Here is a 22,426-nt window from a genome sequence, read left to right as displayed (position 1 = left end):
TATCCACTATGTGATGCTTTGCACCATGGTAGTCCCCGTTAAAGAGGCCTTGGGGAACTTTTTGAACATCGTACGAAAACATTGCTTATCTGTCGTAGAGGCGGCGTGAACACGGGAGCCAAATATAACTGCACTGCATGCGACAGGGCATTGATAATCTCGTGTCAGGAATTGAAAAATTGCTTGCTATGGCTTCCGCATTGTCGTCAGGCAGTGCCATTGCAATTATCCTCCTTTGTCATAACCACGTCGTCCATACAAAGTTGAACGCCCGGTATTCCCCACAGGATGGCTTCCATGCGTCTCTGGAAGGATAGAGCGCTGCTAGAGCGCCTCACCGAACACAGTCTAAAAACTCGACCCTCTGCGGCACGCGATATGTCATTTCTTTCCATTTTTGTAGTAGGGCTACTACATAAGGGATGGGATACAATCCTGCTGTCTGTTGTTGGCAGTCCTGCTGCCTAAGACCAGGCGCTCTTCTTCATTATAATGGCCTCATCAGAAAAAGGTGTCAACCTGGCGACTTAGTCTGCAGGTGAGACCACAGAATCGTAATACGGCTTGAGCCGCTGGACGCGAACGACTTCGTGGTTGCGACGACGCAGATCAGATGGTGGTGTGAGCGGCTCTATGAGGTAGTTAGCGGGAGAAATTCACTGCAGAATGCGGCTGTGGTCCATCGTATTTGGGAAGAAGTTTTGAAGCGAGTCCTGGTGTGTGGTTCCGTACGGACAGCCAAACGAAAGTTCTGAGTGGAAAAGTTGGAGTTGTGTTGCAGGCATCGTATTTTCATTTTTGATGATTCTGATCGTCGGAAGGAAGCGGCGCGCCAACTGACGACATTCTTCAGGTTCTATCGCGGTATGCAAAATTGGCAGGCATTCTGATGGGTCTGGGTTGTAGGGATGAGTGGTATCGATTGTATGAGAGGATGGCAGCCGTAAAGAACATAGAAGGGGGAGAAACCGAAAGGGGCTTGCGTTGCGGTATTGTAGGCGTAGGTGACGAATGGGGGGAGAACTAGGTCCCAACTGTAGTGGTCGGATGTGATAGTAAGCATGTCACCAGGGGCGCGGTTAAAGTGTTCCGTGGTACCATTCGTTTGAGGGGGACAGGTGATGCACGTGCGATTAACAATAGCACATTCAGCAAGCAATTTTTCAACGACTTAAATCAGGAAGACGCGGCGTTGGTCGCTTAGGAGTTCACGAGGATCTTCATGACGAAGAACAAATCGGCGCAGTATAAAAGTGGCGATTTCCTGCGCTGTAGCAGCTGGGAGGGCAGCAGCCTCTCCCAGCTGGGAGGGCAGCAGCGTGCGTGCGTGCGTGCGTGCACATAACGTAAGTATAAGCGCCCTTCTCAGCTCTCCCATCCCCTCTCTATCCTTTATCACGTGAGCGGCTTCCTACACTAGCAAATTGCCAGCCTTCGGCACTTCAAGGCCGGCCTTACAATGTACGCAGTCGCTTCTCCGACGAGGGACTCTCGATCAACTGACGTGCGAATCGTGGCACTTATCCGCCAATTCAGTGAAAAAAGCCATGACATCTGTTTTCAATGGTTAGCAGGCCATTGCGGTATCATCGGAAATGATGACCCGCATAAGTATGCTCGAACGTCAAACTAGGAAAAACCGCTGCACCCTCCTTTATATCTCAAGGACAGACGCTGTGAGACAGCTTCACATTCTCGCACGCCCTCTGTCATTAGCTGAGTTGAATACCACACATACAATGTGCACCAGACGGCACAGACTAAAAAACCCTTCGCTGGAACTCGGACCTTCGGCCGGACTGCACCGACGCGAAGTGCATCTTCTGTGTTGGTTGTGCCTGGAACTTGCCGTTCGGAAAGCTAATTGAGCACTAATTGGAATGGCTGACAATCTTGCATGTGATGTCTGCGGCTGCGAAGAGAACATTCACCATCTATTGTGCCCCTTTCTTCAGTTTGAAGTACAAACGCAATCTCTGTCTAACGCACTCCGGAAACTAGATGATCGTCCTCTCAGCGAACAGGCAATACTTGAACATCGTCCCCACCGATCGTAGGCTCAGAGGGAAGTGAAGGTACTTTTATGCTTTCTGAGAACTTCTGGCTTGAGCGAGCGCCTTTGACTCCGTAGTGCTGTCCGTGCACGTCTCTCGCCCATTCTCTCTCCCACTTCTTTCTCTACGTTTCTTTCCTCTTTCTATTCCCCTCCACCTTCCCCCAACGTAGCTTAGCCAACCGGGCTCTTGATTGGTTAACATTTCTTGCTTTCCTTTTGTTGCTCTGTCACGCACATTTTCGTACTTTGACCTTCCTATGCTAACATATTTTTCGGAAAAAGAAGAAATGGGAGCAAGGAACAGCAAAATCAGGACAATAGAAGATTACTATCTATATTTAAAGGAAATGTTCTAGTGGCCTGTGGTATCGGTAGTGTGCTAGCTGGCCAACAGCATGCGCGAAATCACATGTTTGTAAGAAGTATGAGTTATAGAAGCGTCAAATTGATGAATGAGAGCCTGCGAGGTCGCCGGGGGCACACGGGCGCGCACCTGTCGTGATGCCACAATATAACTATATATATACTTAGCGCGACTATGTTCGGAGTGGAAAACAAGCTCGACTTCGCGCTTGTTTTCCACTGTGTGCACAGCTCGTCGTCGCATTCAGGTGCTCTCGCACTCGAATTCAATAGAATGCGACAGCACCGGAATATCCCCATTCGCCACGATATGTTTCGGGCAGCAAACTAAACACTTCTAGGAGGCGGGGTCGTCTCAAGCATGTGGAGACATTACGGAGGTTTCAGAGAAATTGAAGTAGTTCCAACAATTGGCTTTAACAAAAATTTGTTCAGTAGAAGCAAACAGTGCGCCTTCTCTCCCTCTCTTTCAGACACACACACAACGTTACAGGAGGCCAAGGTGAAATGCCTCCTGGAATAAAGAGGCCGCCCACCACGGGCAGAGATTTCGCTTGCTCAGAAGAATAAAGTTTTTCGTCATCATTATCATCAACATCGCAATGTCATGACTGGGTTCTCAGGCGCATGTGCCTTTTAAGACTGCGCTAGGACTCGCCGATTCCGTGCAGTGCAGCGAGGGCTAGGGCTCGTGTGTGCCAATGAATAACCAGAGCTGGCTGCGTGTTCCAGGAGAGGGAATAAGGCTCGCCCATTGCGCCCTACCAACCATTCCGTAAAGCCTGCATTCCGTAGACCTGGACGGCACGGAAGAAGAGATGTTTCAAATAAAGTTTTATTCATTCATTCATTTTTCGTGGGCCTCACGCGGAAAGCGATCAGAGGCAGACAAGGACTTCTGCTTCTCTTTTCCGATTGGCTGAAGAGACTCGTAGCTTCCGCTGGAGTGCACGGTGTTGGCGAGACGACGCGCAGACCAGATAAAGACATGAGTCATCCACAAGAGCAGCTCGGTCACTGCCCAGAAGAAGCTTAAGCGTACCCACTCCAGTGTTGCCAAGGGCAAGGTAATTACCATACCTGGACTTTTGGCATTTTCATTGCTTGGCCAGCGATTTCTTGCCAAAATGTAGTAGCGTTCCATTACAAGTCGAGCATTCTTTGTTGACCGCGCAGTAAGCCTTCGAAAACAAGGCTATGAATACGTCCTGTCTAAAACAAGTGCGCTCATGTTTTGATGCGCGTACTGAAGTTCCGAGGTATAATATGGGTAGACAATTGTCGTGCATAACCTTGTCCAACCAGCCACTGCCACAAGAATGAGTGACGGTGTGTCATAAATAGGCAAGTTTACACCAAGTGGAACGCATTTACCTCGGAAAGACGGCTGCAAGTGCGGCCGTAGTGTTCTGTTATGCTGTCCCAGGGATCGGCCAAGTTTACTTGGAGATACAGCCCTGAGGAATCTTGCCAAACCCTCAGGAGGTGAGCAAATAAAGCTTCGCTGTAACACTTCGCTTTTTTGTAAAGTCGTATATAAATAATGGTCAAGGTAGCCTTCAGCGACGATTCGAAAGGATGGCCCCACAAGTATTGTAAGCAATAACTGCGTTTTTCGATACACAATCCGCACATACTACGAGTGAGAAACCAACTCTACTCACCGTTTGGTGAGCAAGTCATTCTACTAGCATGTTCTCGATGTCCCCTTATCTATAGTGAACCATAACATATATTCTAGTTCACTGTACCCCTGCCCTACTCCCGCTCTCTTCTCATGATCTTTCTCGTGCAGCCGGGGCCCTATAACGTAAAACTATTCCGAACTGTTTTGTTCGAATCTCCTAACGTCAGATTTACGCAACCGCCGACGTTTTAACCATTGTTTGAAGCATTGTTTGAACCGCCCAATCAAACGCTCTCCTCGTTTATAGGAGGTCGCTTTTGTTTGGTTTGTTTGATCGACTACCTTAATTGACAGGGCTTTCTTATCCAACTGGCTTACAAGAGACGAGGAGCACGGAGAAGTGGAGATGATTTCGATAGGGCCGAGCTAACGCAACGAAATAATTAAACCAGTTGAGGAGGCGGGTGTTGCCATAGTGGAAGATTAGCCCGTTCCCCCTTGATTTGATTGCTGCAGCTGATCGATAACCGTGGTGGCATGTAGCGGAAGGGTAAAAACGTCGTTAACACGGATCCTCAGAGAAGAAGAGTTGGCATAGTGATCCCTTATACGTGCCGAAAAGGCTCGATAACGTTATAGTGCCACCTGAAAACATTTACGTAAAGGAATTCAATTTTCCCGGCAGCTCCGAGTAGCCAGGGCCAGAGTGAACAGTGGGTAAGCATCTTCTATTCCTTTCGGAACGGGGCAGTCACCAGCTATCTGGAAAAAAAGTTTGGTTGCGCATAATAATGCATAGTTAGTTCGTACACGTCAGTTTGACGTGGTGAGTTTTCGAGGCTTTGTGATTTCGCGTGGCCGAAAAGCGAAGTGAGCGCAGTCCGAAAAGTTTTGAGCAATACCAGAGGGCTAATGGCGAAAAAAGTGTGGCCCCAGTAATAATTTTTCTTTTGTTTCGTCTAATCATACATAGTCAGTGGGAATAAGTAAAATCAGATTAAAAGTTTTCGCGGTTTTCGTGACATAGCGCTACAGACAGGCGAAGTGGGGATGACCCGAAAGAAGTTTGACCAATCGTCTAGGACTGATTACTGCAGTCGAATAGAAATGATTGGAATAACTTTACGCTATAGCACTCGAGTAATCGTAGCCAATATCAGGCACGAGACATGGTCGTCGCTTGCGGGGCTCACAAACAGAAAGACGGGTCACGGCCATAATTGCAGTATACATGAACACAATGGGCGCTCTTTCGGGTGCAGCCGCGCGCCCCATCGTAACAAAATAGCGGACAGCCAAAAAGATCACATCTCACGAACAAACTTAGGTATCGAAAAAGATATGCGGTTATACACACTAGAGATCCACTGAGACATTCTGGCGATCTTCCATGAGGGTGCCGCCAAGACAAAACTCAGAGAAAGCCCACCTTGTGGAGTGCTTGCTAACTGCACCAAAGCCTTGCACGCCTTACTGGCTAACAGAGGGCGCGGCGGTCAAACCGCGTCTGCGTTTGCATGCAAATTCACTGTGTCTGCAGATTTTGGCAAACCAGTTCAGCGGAAGCCCACGAGGTGGGGGAATACTCATGAAACAGAGAAGTCGTCATCCGCCCGTCTTGTAGCCCGAAGCGGCAAAGAAAACCCATATGGCTTTTAACAGCGGATCTGTTTAAGCTTTTAGTTCCGCCGTGGAGCGCTACCAGAAAACTAAGCCCAGCTGTCCGCCGCTTCGCGTTGCCTAGCAACCACCTGCGAGAGCACCAGGCCACGTAACCTCTTCGCGCCCCACGCGCATAGGGCGGAGTCGTGACGGCACAGGCGAGTAAAAGCTCGGAACAGCCGGCGCGGCGACACACCTGTCGCCTCCTCTACTCCGTGCGTACGTGCTACTGCCATGAGAAGACCGACGAAAGTCCGGACGCTCGAAGAAGAAGCGGCTTACCAGGAAGAGCGCCGTACTGCCAAGCGAGAAGCGATCAGTCGCCGCCGAGCTGATCCGGAGCACCACGCCGAAGCTGCGGCTGAGAAGTGGCGACGCCGAGTCGAGGATCCCGAGCTTCAGTCCAGGGAACGCGAGAGTCGGCGCCTGAACGCTCGACGTCGCGGAGAAAGCGATCCGGACATGCGACTGCTCGTAAACTTCCAGCGTCAAGCCCGCCGAAACATGGAGGGTGTGAACGGCTGATTCCAGCGCTAATTTCTGGGCACAGAGTTCGGGCACAGCTGTCGCGCCTGTGACCGGCTCTGGTTCGACGTGAATCTGTCCACGGTAAGCTCGGTGCAGAACTTTGAACAGAAGAGCTATGCTTTGCAAGTGCTTCGCGAAGCCTTCCCCGACGCCACCGACCACGACGAGATGAAGGTCTGCCGGACTTAAGCAAAACCTAGCAACACTTAGCAAAAGCCGGACCTAGCTCCACTGTGACCCAGCCTAGCATCACTAGTACAAACTGCCCACATTTTTCAGTAAGAAAGCGTTGTGTAGTGGCAGAAAAATTCACCCTGATCGTTTGAACCTTTTCATGCTTACGAACAGGCTTCCCAGATGATGATGATGATGAAAAACTTTATTTATCCCTCTTTAAAGGGAAGGGGGCAATGGAATAGAGGGTGGGGGAGGAACTACTTGAAGTAGGCCTCCTTTATCCTCTCAGCCCACTCCAGGATGGCCTTCTGAAGATCGGGCCTGGAGCTGTGCAAGGCAGCCTCCCACTGCTCCTCACTAGATATTAATTGCTTGAGGAAAGGCGGAAGGGGGTGCTTAGGGCATCCCAGAAGACTTCCGGTTAAGCTTACTGGAAGAATACCAGCTACAATAGCCTATAAATTTACACAACCCTTCAGCTGGCATCAGTTTTCCTGTAAAGTTGGAATATTCGACAAGTGTATCTTACTGTCATTATTCAAAAAACTAGCGCAAAAAAAGACCATACATGATATCGACACATGGCGCACTTTCTGTGTATCTGAACACATGAAGAATACCTGCCTGCAGTAAACTATGCGACAAAATACTTCCGTTTTCTTAACTAACTGACTGACAGAAATGCATGACCAGAAGTTTTCTGGGGTCATGGATGCATGCCGCCACCATGCGGACAAAAAGGGTTGTAGGTGGTCGCTCTCCAGTCTAGGGTAACCAAGGGGCTACCAGATTACAGATGCCGTAATAATCCACAACCGGAAGCGAGCAAACATAGAACATGGCAAATCAGTTCTGTAAGCTTTCTTTTATAGTTTTGCCCTGCATTTCGATGGAACTCAGGAAAACCATTTCCTCAGGTGGAACTCCCTTAAAAGTTTTGCAGGCGTACAAGAAGGAGTCGCTAAATATTGGGGAAGGCCACAGTAATATACACATATGCACTAGGCACTAGGCATTCATGTGGAACAATTAACTTTCGGAATTTCTATACAGTTAATTAAGGCAAAATACGGGAAGTCTGAAGGAAATCAGCGTGGACGGGCGGAAGCATGGCACTAAGCTTCCTTGCGTTTTTCGCGCGCCCGCGCTTTAGGAACGTATAATTCACTCTAAGTGAAAACTCAGTTCGCGTTCTGCCATCGGCAAAATCTGTGACATGAAATGATATAAAGTCCTTTATATTGCAATAAGTTTGTGTGTTGAGTGTACTGGTACGTATATACAAAAATACGCGAGCACAGCGTGACAGGGCGAAACCATATCGGACAACGCCAAATCAGACGTGAAGAGACAGGACAAGGACACACGGCACTCGTGCTGTTTGTTTTTGTCCCGCCTTCTCGTTATGTCCCCGGGATGCCTTAACCAGTATCTTTCTATAAATAAACCTGGTTTTCGCGAAGTAGACGAGACACTCGCCAATAGGGGTGAGCGAGCGGGTGAGGTACTCGAGCATCCTATTTTTCTGTACAACGCTCGAGCAACATCTGGCCTTTCATTTGGGCATTGTTGTTTCACCATATGGCTTATGGGAAGCGGCGCAACATGTTAATAATGAGACTTGCCGGGGTGTTTCTTGGCGGATAAAAGGAAGCTTCTTTGAAGCGAGCTCTTGCCATTCGTCGCTGACCACAGACGACCATGTCGACGCGCAAAGGTATTTTGCTTGCAACTGCTGCCATCTACGCTTTTTGCTTTTGTCCCAGCTTCACACAGGCAAAGTATTACCCAGAAGTGCCACCGGACCTACAGAAGTATGAAGATCCATTGACGGTAAGTGGTTTCGTTCCATATCGACTGATACATGGTGTTAATTCACGGTCTGATATCAAGGAGGCCAACGCGTACAGTTCACGGTAATAATAGTGTGCTAAACCGCTGTGGTATATACTGAATTCTCGCGTATGTCCTATTTGAGCAATGTCAACATTCCATGCAAAGGGCCGATGCTGCGTGTAGCAATGGTGCAGTTGGTCTTTATTTTCGTTTCACGCTAGCAGGCGATGAAGGCAGATCAACACATTGTTAACCACAGTTTTGCTAAGTTCGTCATGCAGGGCAATGACTGGGTCATGAGTTACATGAATTTGCGTGTGCTAGTTAGCAAACCTTGCATTTCGCCTAGAGTGTGTTGATCTTCTTAATTCCACTGAGTAAAAAAAAAAAAACCACAAGAAAATGTTTCTGTGTTTTTTTTTTGGTGTGCTTGCGTGTGCTTTTTGAGGCTTTACATGATTCCTTCCTCTGCATAGTGAACCACAACTTCAGCACGCTTTCCCAAGCAGCGGATGTTTACTCTAGCTGCAGCTTTATGGCATTTGTATCGAGCGTCTTGATAATAACGAACTAGAAACCATGGGAAATACACTTTTAGCACGTTGGCGCTCACTTGTTTGCGCTTCATCAGTATGGCGAGTTCATGCGCAACATCTGTGATGTTGCAGCCAACGTTGGCGCTTCACGTTATTCGGGAGCTTTTCAATAACTACCACAACTAACACCTGCTCAAAGCGCGATGCATGTACTTGATGCAATGAGTGCAGTGCTGGTGTGCCCGAGTGAGCAGTGAAAGGCTCCACAAGACAACATTCTTCAGTCTTCTGCATATCCAAACGCGGCCTCATCGAATCCAAGTACGAAAGATTGTGCGCTTCCATCGAATAACCACCTGTATGAAATGCTACACACTTCAGCATACTTTTTAAATTTGCCATTGCGTTGTGCTGCGTCCTATTGGTGCTGCACAATGTTTGCTGCTCTATATTTTTTCCTTTCTTCGCAGCGTAGAGCAGCAAACCGCAAATTCCCATTTCGGTAACCTCCTTTGAATTCCCTTCCTTCTTCTATCTCAAGGTGTTTCATCTTGATGATAAAAAAGTTGAATAATGTGCTGTCTAGTACTGACAAATTTGAGGTGGTTGAAAGACACGTTATAGCTCCCCACGTATGCGTGCAAGTGTGGTTTTCTTATTTAGCACTGACTACGAAAAATACACATCAGCTTATGGACACAACTAATCTGGGTCGAAATTCCGGGTTTACTTAGGCCACTTTGCTGGAGCTAAAGTGGTGCAGCGGCGAGCAATATATTTGCACGGGCATGTTTTTGATCCTCGCTAATGCAGTGTATAACTCATAGATGCGGCCATGTTTTCCTGTCATCCGCTTGTACCATAGCTTTCTGTATCAGCTAGCAAAGATGGTCGAACCGCACTGGGCACAAGCAGTACAGAGGATGGTTTCTGATTCTGCAATATCTTTCTGACGAGTTCTCATGGCATCATTGTTTTTCACCAAAACGAGAATGTTGCGAGTTAAAATAACAAAGGTTGAAACTTACCGGGTGTTCCATTTCTAACGTTAAGATAATTTTTTAAGCTCACCATGTGACAGAAAGCACAACTCTGCTCGTGGAGCTGAATTACCTCAATAGGCGGGCATTGCACTAGAAATCAAAATGCATGATTGAAGATGAACAAAATTTAACTTATCAGCTCGTCAACAGGAACCCTAACGCACATATTGCAATACTCGAATATAAGCCAGTGCTTCGAGAGGCACATCCGCTTCGAACTAATTTTTAAACTTGCATTTGTTTTTGCATCAGTGCTGCAAAAGTTGCGGTAAAATCACAAAAAATTAAAAAATAAATGTACCTATTTATGCAATGAATCTCGAAAATGACTGGAACGCGAGTGCATTTTATTGCAACACGATGGGAACATATATCTTAAAAACGGTGTTATCCTCAGAAGGCAATATTCAGCCTGATGAAACAAATGTCTACAGACTTCCGACACACGAAAAATTTTGTCTAAATTGTGCCTCTGGTCGCGGTTAGAAGAAATTACTACGGCGAAATTATTTCACAATGTTCAGTAATAACAAGTGAGTATGAAATCCTGACAGTTAAACTAAAAATCACAGCAGTTGTTGTGCGCTACCACCAACCAAACGGTTCAACATTTCGCTTTTTTAACTACTTAGACAAACTATTTACCTGTATCACTAATAATAACTTGAGCCTCATCTGCGGTGGGTACATGAATATTGATATGATGAAAAATGATACCACAAAAACCAATTTTGAGATCCTGGTAAATACCAATGGGCTTAGAAATGTAATTAACCTCTCGATAAATGTATAATGTGAATTCACACTCGCTTATTGACATGTTTCTTACCAATATATGCCAGGATAAACTTGGGTTAGGGGTATTTTCTTTCAACGTGCGTGACCACTTATCAATATTTATTTCCACTGAAGGATACACACACAGTAAGTTCTCAAGACAGACATCAACACTCCAACATACTACAGAACAGAACCTTCTGATATTCCGAAAAAAAATAGAAGTATCCTGGAAGTAGGCCTTAGAAAGTGACGATGTCAATGCGTCTCATGATATGTTTCTTGAAATACTGCAGCCTATATACGCAATAAGTTTTCCTGAAATATCTGTTAAACACAAGAGAAAGACAAAGAAACCTTAGGTCACAGCTGAACTGAGTGTAAGAATAAATCATAAAAATTACCTTTACAATCTCTCTAACAAAACTAAAGATCAGAATAAATATAAAGATTTTAAAGTTTATCGAAATCGTTTGGGCAAGGACTTAGCAAGAGCGTGACGTTAATGTTTTGCAAATCTTCTAGATTTTAAAACAGGATCAACAAATGTCACATGGAAGATATTAGCTTCATTACTGAATTATAAGGCCACATCAAATGTGATCCGGAAACTGAATATAAAGGGTACCGAAATAACGGGGAAACCACTTGCAGATGCGTTTAATAAATATTTTGTCAATCTTAAGGTACAAGATGCAATCCACAACAATCTGGAAAAGATTCGATGGAATAGAGAAACAACTTTTCTCAAGCCGACAAGCGAGACTGAAGTGTTTACAACAATACCTAGCTTAAGTAAGACTAATGGCAAATATGTCGATGGTTTTAAAACTAAACCTCTTATGTATATCGCTGATCGCCTTGCACGAGTTACAATACATATTTTTAATCTATCTCTATTCTAGCTATTTTATCTAAAGCATTCTAGAAAGTTAGATTAAGCCGATTTAATAAATTTGAAGCGAAACACAAGATAACTAACTCTCAGTATGGCTTTCGGCGAGGGTTAAGTACAGAATTTGTCCTTCTAACACAAAAGAAACATATTTTAATGTATTTAGAGCAAGGTAATCTTGTACTTTGATTATTTCTGGACTTTTCCAACGCGTTCTACCTCAAGAGTCATGGAATATTTCGAAATTTTGAGCCGTATGGTTATTGTGAGAAATCCTTAAGTTTAATACAGCGTTACTTGGAACACCCGAAACAAGTTGTTAAAATAGATGGCTCTCCGAACAACTACGGGTTTCTAGTGGTGTACCTCAGGACAGTATTCTAGGCCCATCTCTGGTCAATATGTATATGAATATTACAAACATTTCTCCTATAGCACAATTTATTATATACGCCGACGATAGGAGCATTTTCCTAATAGGAAAAGATGTTGAAGGATTCTGTAACTCCGCAGAATCTACGCTGCTTGCTTTGGAAGACTGGTCTGAAAAAAACCGCCTGACAATCAATGTGTTCAAGACGAAATGTATATGGTTCAGGGAAAAAGAAAGAAATATAACTGTAAATATAAATATAACCTTGCAACTCTATTCCGATCGAAATTGCGTCTACATTTAAAACATTAGGAGTAATTTTTCATCAAGTTTTATCCTGGGATCATCATATTAAACATCTAGCAACAAAACTCTCTCTAGTTTAGGCCTCACATATCGCAACCATAGTATTCTGTCAAGGAAGGTTATGCTGGTCATTTATAACCCCCTGTTTCCTCAAGTTTAAACTACTGTCAATTAGTGTGGGCGTCTACAACGAAGGGAAATATACAGAAGGTCCATAGATTTCAAGAAAGGTTTCTTCGTGCAGTAGATCATGTGCGCAGTCGTTTTCACACACATGAAATATTTTCATAATACAAGGTTACGCCTATTATGATAATATACGATTACCGAGTAAGTAAGCTTTATAAACAGGAAATAAATAATGGCGGCACATTCTTAAAACAATCAGCGAACCTACATAGTGACGCCCCTAGCCATGTCACCCGTTACAACGAATGCTGGAATGTAGAAACATACCGCAGAACATATGGTCTTCAAACACTGGAAAATCATTTGCCGAGATTATTCAATAAACTGAATAGGGAAAATATACAGCTGGAAATATATACATTTATAGAACTCCTAAAATATTATATGCCTCAATGATCATGTCTTTCTTAGTTAAGGTCCTCAATCATTTGTTGTAACTCGTCAGCATTGTTGCTGAATAGAACAATGTCATCGGCAAACTGAAGGTTGCTGAGATACTCGCCGCCGATCTTTACTAAGCCTTCCAACTTTAATAGCTTGAATACTTCTTCCCAGCCCGCAGTAAATAGCATTGGAGAGATTGTGTCTCCCTGTCTGACCCCTTTCTTTATAGGTGTCTTCCTGCTTTTCTTCTGTAGAATTAAGGTAGCTGTAGAAACTCTGTAGATTTTCCAAGGTCCTTACGTAAGCGTTTTGTACTCCTTGATTACGTAATGCCTCTATGAGTGAAGGTATCTCTACTGAGTCAAATGCCTTTTCGTAATCTATGAAAGCCTTATAGAGAGGCTTATTGTACTCTGCGGATTTCTTGAAAGCCCGCTTGATGACATGGATGTGATCCATTGTAGAGTATCCCTTCCTGAAGCCAGCCTGTTCCCTTGGTTGACTAAAGTCCAGTGTTGCCCTTATTCTATTGGAGATTATTTTGATAAATATATTAAATAATACTGGGAGTAAGCTAATGGGCCTATAATTTTTCACTTTTTTAACGTCTCCCTTTTTGTGGATTAGTATAATGTTTGCATTATTCCCGTTTTCTGAGACCATTGCAGTCGATAGACACTTCATATAAAGAGCCGCCTGTTTTTCGAGCATTATGTCTCCTCCATGTTTGATTAAATCGACCATTATTCCATCTTCTCCTGCCGCTCTTCGTCGTTTCATGTCTTGCAAGGCCCTTCTGACGTCATCGCTAGTTATAGGAGGAGTTCCTGTATCCTGTTCCTCACTTTTCCTAATTAAGGCATCCTGACATCTCTGGGTACTGCGCAGGTCAGTATAAAATTCTTCCGCTGCTTTTACTATATCTTCGAGATTGCTTATGATATTACCCTGCTTATCTTTCAGTGCATACATCTTCGTTTGTCCTATGCCAAGTTTCTTTCTCACCCCTTTCAGGCTGCGTCCATGTTTTACGGCTTCTTCAGTCTTTCTCACGTTATAGTTTCGAATACCATTTTTTTGGCCTTGTTCATCAGGTTTCACAGTTCCGCGAATTCTATTTTATCTCTTGAGTTGGACACTTTCATTCCTTGTCGTTTCTTTATTAGGACCTTGGTTACTTGGGAGAGCTTGCCTACTGGTTTCCTTAGTGCCATGGCTCCCACTTCCATTGCTGCCTCTGAAGCCAGCCTAGTTGCGGTTTCATTCATTAGCTTTATGTCATCATTATCTCTCTGTCCTAAGGCTGCATATTTGTTTGCAAGTACCAGACTGAATTTGTCTGCTTTTTACCCTGACTGTCTCTAAGTGGACCTGTTTCTTCTTGACCAATTTTGCTCTTTCTCTCCAAATTGAGGTGACTCTTAGCCCTCACTAACTTATGATAACTGCACTTTACCCTACCTATCACTCCTACATCCTGCACTATGCTAGGATCAGCATAAAGTATGAAGCCAATTTCTCTTGTTTCGCCATTAGGACTTTTCCAGGTCTACATTCTGTTTCTAGGCTTCCTGAAAAAGGTGTTCATTATTCGAAGTTTATTCCTTTCTGCAAATTCTACCAGCATCTCTCCTCTAGTGTTTCTCTAATCAACGCCGTAGCTGCCAATTGCTAGTTCAGCAGCCTGGTTTCCCCCCACTGTGGCCTTAAAGTCGCCCATTACTACAGTATACTGAGTTTAAACTTTTCTCATCGCTAATTCAACATTGTCATAAAACTCATCTACTTCCTCATCATCGTGACTGGATGTTGGAGCGTAGCCTTGTACTACCTTTAATCTATACCTTTTATTAAGCTTGATTACGACTACAGCTGCCCTCTTATTATTGCTGTAGAATTCGTCAGTGTTGCCCGCTATGTCCTTATGGATTAGGAATTCTACCCCGTATTGCTTCTTATATAGGAGACCTCTATAGCAGAGAACATGTCCGTTATTCAGCAATGTATAAGCCTCACCAGCTCTTCTAAACTCACTAAGGCCGATGATAACCCAAACCATGTCTGATAGTTCCTCAAAGAGTCCTGCTAAGCTAGCATCACTGGAGAGAGTTTGGGTGCTAAACATTGCAAGGTCAGTTTCCATTGGCGGCCTGTCCAGACCCAGATATTCTTAGCACCCTCTGCTGCGTTACAGGTCTGATCGCCACACACCTTGGTCAGGTGCTTCGCAGATGCTGGGGACTGAGGGCCATTGGGTAATTGATTGAGTCATTTGGGAGGGAGTGGCTGAATACTGCATCAGGGAGGCCAATTCCTCTTCTGGTGAGGGAGTGTCTTGCTGAAGCTTGGTGTGTCTTCCTAATTTGGTTGTACCCGGATTAGTATAGCCCCACTCGCTCTCGTCATCTTTTGCCGGTGACAGGCGTCACTCCAAGCTTGCAGATGTTGTGCACTGGAGGAGGTGAATTTCAAGCCCACCATCGCCAAAAAAAAATAACAGCAACCTTATAGAGGGATTTGAACTTCCGACTATGGCAACCGAGCATTCGACATAGCTCAGTGAGATAATCCCATAGGCGGCGAGGCTACCTTATTGCCGACAAATACGGCCCAGAGGGCCTACATGGCTAAAAACTTTTGTTTTATCCGCGATAGATGTGTAACTCAATATAAAACAATTTCTAAATGGTTCTGGCCCTGTAGGTCCGGAATCGCACGTACGCAGACGGCCATGAACTCGGCTAGGCAAGCCCTACAGGCTTACCGACGACCATTCACAGTTGCGAATACATGATCGTGATCTACAGAAGTACGAATGGAAAACCGCAAAAACGAATATATGCGCCAATGTAGAAGAAATAACTGGACGCAAACTACGACTTTTTTTTTTACTTGATGAAAATTTTTATGTGATCTTTGCAACTGTCGACCTTACGTTATTTATTTCTTATTGTTTGCGTGCTACTGGAAACATTCTCATCACTTTTCTCTTTTTAGCATTGCAACTTTTTTTGAGGGGGTGGGCGGAGGCTCTGATTAGAAAGTCAGCGCGAGGCACATCGGTAGAGTTTAAGTTCATTTTGCATATCCCAAATGCCTGAAAACGTGCTTGAATTATCGGTGGTATACGAGTGTTGATGATAGCGGCAGATACAACGGCATAATATATCTCAACGGTTCTGACACATAAGTATCAATAAGCCACTAAGTGGAACATCCTGATCTCGTTCCACACAGATTTTTAAGTGGAACATCTTCGCCAAAATATTTCACTTGCTCAGCGGAACATACGTAGAATGAGATTAAGAATGTGCACTTATGTTTAGGTGGACGCGAAGAATTTTATGAGGTCTCGTTTATTCCGAAGCCTTCCCCTCTCATATAAACAGCGGGACCTCTTATAATGCGTGAGTTCGTTCGTGAGGTTAAACATCATAATTTTATTACTTTCCTCCTATTCAAGGGTGCGGGCATGGTATTCCTTTCAAAGGACATTTAAGAGCGCGCTTCTCATTATGTTATTGCTGATATGTGTTTGCGTAAAGTAATAATGACGCTAATATTACGTAAAGTCAAATAACCATCACCCTGAACGTTCAGAACATTTTATAGTGTATTTCATGGCAAGGCTTTTTATTCATCTTATTGAAATTTTATTCTTGCCTACGCAGTGCACAGAGACACCAGACAAATGGTACATGATGTACAGAAATTACCCGTACGATCCATTCTACGGCGGAGCGGCGAAATGTGTCAGTTTCCAGAGGCTTGGACCAAGCAAAGATTTTGCAGTTCCATCAAAGTTCTCATGGCACACTAAGGGAGCTGGAACTCAGTCAGTGTAAGAGCCTTCGGCGATTTTCTGCACGAAGCTGTTCCAATGCGAAGCATTCTTCGCCTCGTACCAACTATTATGAGGTAGATATAGTTAGGTGCCTATCTCGAAGCGCATGGCACTTCTTCAGTGAAGAACATTACGTGTCCGGTGATAACATTTGAATCAGGGTTCCCCAGCGCAACAGCTCGATGCTCCAAAGCCATTTATACCACACACAGATGCATGGAACGGCACAATTACAATCTCGCTACTTTCCTTCTCGCACACAAACAAGCGCTTTGAGACGGTTGACATGTGCCTCGCGTCGCATAGCAACAACTTGCCTGTACAGGCAACAAGTTTCCCCCATAGCTCTTCGAAACTCTATGTGGCATTGCACGGCCTTCGGGATTGATGCAGTTTACTTTCGCCGTGAAATGTCCAGGTAGGAACGGAAGTGGTCGTGGCGTATTTTCTCTGGAGTACAATGTCACACAAACACTTGCGTCACACACACTATTGCTCACCTTAAATAGAGATGCCGCAACATCTTGCGGCACTTTTTGGAGCCCCGAATGATGCTAGATAGCCAGCTACCTGCAAAATGTTTCGAATAGAATAGGTTGATTCCCCATGGTACGGGTACGGGGTGCGCTGGTCGTAATAAGAACCGTTCGCTAGCCTATTCCATTCAGCCCGACCTACTGCTTATCACTTCAGATATCGCTTGCAATTGCTTACTGTAAGTACTGTGCGTACAATAGGTCCTCATATCGAAACGTTATCCAGCCTTTCTGAGGCAGGTTGTCCCTTTTCGTAATCATTATGGTACATATTTTCTGTGGTGGGATTCGTGACACGGCGTTGATCATCAATTCGATCCACGCTCATGTAAGATTATTATAATTTCGAGCTCTCTGCGTTATTCGGTGTCCTTAACGAACGTACTGCTTACGTAATCTAAATAATAGCGTCGTTCAACATGGCGACACCCGTAGCTACCTCTTCAGTGCGACCTCGATGCTTTTCGTTGCCAACAGTGGAATTCGTTAGGTGGTGCTTTCTTTGAACTTACCTGATCCACATTAACATGAACGGCCAGCGTGCCATGTTTCGGAGACGGTTTGGGGATGTTAACGACCCCCCACCTGTCGAGACAGGTTGGTATAGAACGGCAGAAAGAATGCTTTTTGGATTCTGTTGGCTTGGATAGATTCCCACAAGATGGCGCCCTGTTTGCCTAAGCTTCCTTTACGATAAAGCTTCCGCACTTTGAGCAATTACTTCGAGTAACACGTATTTATTGTCCTGTAAGCTGCTTGTGTTTACAAGTTACTTTTCGCTATACATTAAAGTTCTCTATGAATCATAGAGACATAGCCACCTGCGTCCAACAGTATTTACGTTGGTGCGTGTACGTGAAGCTGTGAAGGCCAAATAATTTCGGCGACGAAGCAATATGTGTAAAATATTCGGAAATGTACCATATCTCTTTTTCAGTGTCGGCACGTATGTTTCCACTTCGATGCCCGGATACAGAAACAAAAATTTGCACACCTTCTTTCCTAAGAATGGTAAGTTAACACTACCAACTGTACTTGAATAAGGTCTAGTTGAACATATCTTTTTTTTTTGGCCGCCAGCTACCGCTGGGTGTTGAAAATTTTAGTTTTAGCACGCTGTTTGCATCTGCGGAATGTCTATAGGAACACACAGCAGCCGAAGCAATAAATAATGCGAATTTTGGAGGGTGGTTGATGCCTCCGCGAATATGGACTCGACACCCTTTACTCCCAGAAACACTTTAACTATGGAATCACAGTTGGCTATCTCATATGGGGTGTAATTGGGAAACGTACACGCCGCTTGAGCAGATCACCAGGCGTAAGCTATTATTGTGAATGACGAAATACTAGCACCAGCTGTATGACCACACTGACTGCGGGATAAAACACACACAGCCTTCGTCAAACCCTGTATTCTAGCACATTTTGTGCATATTACCAATACTGAGCTCCGACCCATCTCCTACGCTGTACACTGTATGCCATCAAGGGCATTATTCATTAAATAAAAACGAATAGCTTTCCAGAACCATTTGGCGATTCACGTAAATTGACTATCATCATCATAAGTTTCTGCGCAATATTATTTCTTTAAAATATTTCGCGTCCTGTGGCGACGTTGACAAAATCGCCTGCTACAGCTGTTCGAAGTCGTAATGCCCGACAAATGAGCGCAATTAAGTGTGTTAGCCATTTGCAAATTGTGACAAACCAAACAGGCAAATGGACGTTTCTCTCTGCATGTTCGCGATAGAGGTTGGGTGTATCAGACCAGATAATAGAAACACTGCGTGAGTTGTCTAATTCCGGTAAGCAGTATGAACCCTAATGCCCGCTTTATGCCGTCAAAAAGAAACCAGTCGGCGCTCACATTACCGCCTTTTCTTACGTACAAGCATGTTCCCACTGGTAGTGCCGTGTGAGCGCATCAAAGTTGCACTTAAAAAATGGTGCCAGCGATGCGGAGGTCGGTAGTGTGTATCAATTTTTAAATAAAAATATTGATGACACTTGGACATTTATTTTGCTTCTTTTCTTTCAGCTCCATATGCTTGGCAGAAGTATACGGTGTTTGTAGACTGCGGCAACTGCTACATTGGTCGTCATCCTTATGCCGGTAACGCCAAGTTTAGCAATGGTTCCAAGCAAGAGACAACTGCAGGAACTGATTGTATTATTTACAAACAATATTCTTCGGATAACATCAGGCGGCAGCTCGCATATTATAAATTGTCTCGAGCGAAATATAGATTGTCGCACGGAATCGTTACTGCCTTTACCCATTCAGCGATACAGAATAATATTAAATAACTTGTTTCTAAGTTTGCTCACGTGTAGGAAAGACACATTGACGCGTGATAACACCCGCACACGAGAAACACTGTGAAACACCCACGTTGTGGATTTCCTAATGGCTGATCTTCTTCAGTAAACCAAAAGAGTAAAGCCGGCTTTACTTATTCACATAACAATAAACGAAGTGTGTTGGTTACCCTATAATGATCGCAGCTATTTCTCTTCACATGATATTAGTAAGTAAATGAGGTAAGATAAAAAAGAAATAGCAGAAATTAAAGAAACTCGAGAGCGAAGCAAGATTAAGAAAGTAAACGAGGTTTCTATATAGTCTGACACACACTTGAGCATAGAGACATGAAAGATCGCGACATGGTTTCGCAGGACATTATTCTGAGTACAGATGAATTGAACAGGTACACAATGCCGCGATGCGGGATTAGACAAATAGAGCCACAAATGACGGAAATACAGAGACGAAATATTAAGAGCACATAGAAACGAATGACGAAAGCGGGCTACGTCATCAATCATGTGGGCAGATGAAGATGACTCACATATGGACAACACATTCATGTGCATACAAATGGTAAATTTGGTTTCTCGCACACAAGAGATGTAGGCTAGGTTGCACGTACAGCTGCTTACTCACCTCCGGCTGCAGTGTCAAAGTACACTTTCTCAAACTGGAGTGTATGGTGCCTTGCTCTACTGAACAGCTTTCGTTTCCTGAACAAAATATGGAAACTCTATAGCCGGAGCTATATGCCCGTCTCTTCGGTTGATGTATGGCCGTGCAATTGATACCTTACCCCCGTAAGCTTGTAACCGTGGCCGACAAATTCCTATTGTCTATGGACTTCCAATTATAAACTCGAAATCTTACTGACAAAATAGCTGTAATTATTAGGCAAATGTAGGATTATGCCTTCACTTCACCAGGTTCATCCCACAACCACTGAGCAGTCTAGTTATACAGTATATAAGTGATTAGTAGCGATTAGCAAGTCCAGCGCAAGCTTCACGACTACTTTATACCGCTTGGAAACGTTAGTAATAAGTGGCCCACTTGTACGCCACATTTAACTGTGCAGAGTGTTACCTGTGCAGACGTTAAAGGGACAAGCTCTGGTGGAGAAATTGCCCGCACGCCTTTGCATGGCTACGTTCGCCTGTAGCCAACACAGTCTTCACCATATTTCCAATGGAGACGACTTAGTGGGGAAAATTCAATTTTTCGATACTCTAAGAATGGCGGGAGAACTAATACCCTCCATGTTCATTTTCTCGGCAGGACACGGCTGCACGTTGTGGCGTCGTGCAGAAAATGGCGGCGTTAAAGGCACCGATCACTGTGACTTTATCTTCGTCTTACTCTGCGGCTCATTTCCCAAGTACACAGTGTACGAGCCAACCTGTCCACGTGAGGTTGGCAAAGGCGCAGTGGAAGCTCTCGAGGGGATCAGTGGCTGACGAGTTTTCGACGTCGCAGATGCAAGCAATGTGCATGACTACTGCAATAAAGCACAAACTTGTTTCCAATATACATCGTAAACTACTACTGTGGCTTTGATCGCCACGTTTTCGCAGCAGCTCTACCGTTGTGCACACAATACTTACCTAAAAGACGCGTGGAATGACCTACATTCATCAATCCACGAGCGGCATCACCATGAGTCAACCTTAAGGGGACAGGGAGATGCATCCTCATTTCTCTTTTTACATCGCGATTCCTTCTTTAACAGCCTTCAGTATGTCTGATGAGCTTTCCGAATGTGTTATTGGCAAATTAGTGCCTAATTCTTCTGCTAGCCCTTGCTGCGGTATTCTCACGGACCCAGATGCCTCCTCGCTAGCGCATTTTTCACTGAGTTCACTAGCTATGTGTGTTGTGCTTTATGAATATCACTGTAACGAGGCATAATTTTGGCTGCGTTACCGTGGTTTATTTCTACCGCATCGGCAGAGATAAAACTCACCTCGCATCGGGGAAGCTCACCTCGCATCGCATGGTGAGTTTCCCCACATCGTGCCGTGAGCCTTAATATCTACCACGAGTCTGTAAGGCTCAGGAAGCTGATCAATGATGTTATAAATGTCTGTTTTTTCGATATGATGGTTCGGGTGTGTATAAACGAGACACAGAGCGACCAATTCACTAAAAGAATGGTCCAAACTGACACTGCCTCAAGGGGCGTCTAAAGGACGACGTGTCACCACGATACAGACTTCTCGGCTGCTATTCCTACACCACCGGAGGTATTAGCCTCGTGGCGGTGTTTTCAGATGGTGGTTCAATTTCGAAGAAAATTAGTGTTGGTCGGTGTCACTTGTGTCTCTTAAACGCACAGCAACTTTGAATTATATTTGTGTAGGAGTTCTCTAATATTGTTGAGGTTATCAATGAGTCCTCTGACATTTCATTGTAGCATTTGTGTCTCCATAATTAGGCAGGTGTTTGTACCGTGTGCTTAAGAGATGAAGATTACCTCACGGGCCTTTTCCAGGTGCTGTGACGGGACGTTTGTCTTTTTTGGAGAGACCGTGGTGAACATCGCGGGTCCTTAGGCGCTGGTGGCGCCGCCTGGATGGTTTTATCCATCGTCTGGCTGTTGTATGCATTGCCTCTTACGAGGCGCTGGACACGCGTTCTTGCGAGCGTTGCGCTTGATGTGAAGGCCTCGATAAGATGGAAGAAGCCTTGGAGGCCAGCAGCCCTGAGGTTGATGACCCCTTCTCTTGGGGCGGCGGAGCGGCGTCAACGCCGGTTCATTGCATGTGGGACGGACAGCAGCCGGAAGACGTTATGCTACCGCCCCTGGCGCACAACTTCGGCAAAGCTGTTTGTTGGCAGGTATGACACCCGCCGGTGGGCCTCCTTGAATGTTTTTCTGTTCCATTACTTTGATTGTGACGATTTCTTTTTTTTCCAAGACGGGCACGACCGCCAGTATGCGGCATACTCGCCATCACAGTTGACACAGTGTAGAGTCTTC

At 44.8% G+C, this 22,426-nt stretch overlaps 1 protein-coding gene across 1 annotated transcript in view; it reads left to right on the top strand.

Annotated features, from left to right (window-relative positions):
* The first annotated feature begins 8,031 nt into the window (after positions 1 to 8,031).
* The window catches only part of LOC135917909 (uncharacterized), a 35,301-nt gene continuing 20,906 nt past the window's right edge, over positions 8,032 to 22,426 (top strand). Inside the window, exons 1-5 of the mRNA XM_070527595.1 lie at positions 8,032 to 8,246; positions 16,424 to 16,593; positions 18,070 to 18,143; positions 19,177 to 19,251; positions 20,725 to 20,901. Coding sequence (XP_070383696.1) covers positions 8,115 to 8,246; positions 16,424 to 16,593; positions 18,070 to 18,143; positions 19,177 to 19,251; positions 20,725 to 20,901 — 628 coding nt within the window. The 5' untranslated portion in view covers positions 8,032 to 8,114. The remainder of the gene's footprint in view (positions 8,247 to 16,423; positions 16,594 to 18,069; positions 18,144 to 19,176; positions 19,252 to 20,724; positions 20,902 to 22,426) is intronic.

This window comes from Dermacentor albipictus, chromosome 10 (genome assembly GCF_038994185.2).
Source record: "Dermacentor albipictus isolate Rhodes 1998 colony chromosome 10, USDA_Dalb.pri_finalv2, whole genome shotgun sequence".
Lineage (NCBI taxonomy): Eukaryota > Metazoa > Arthropoda > Arachnida > Ixodida > Ixodidae > Dermacentor > Dermacentor albipictus.
Note: the sequence above shows the minus strand (reverse complement) of the source record. Positions and strands in the feature narration are given on the sequence as shown.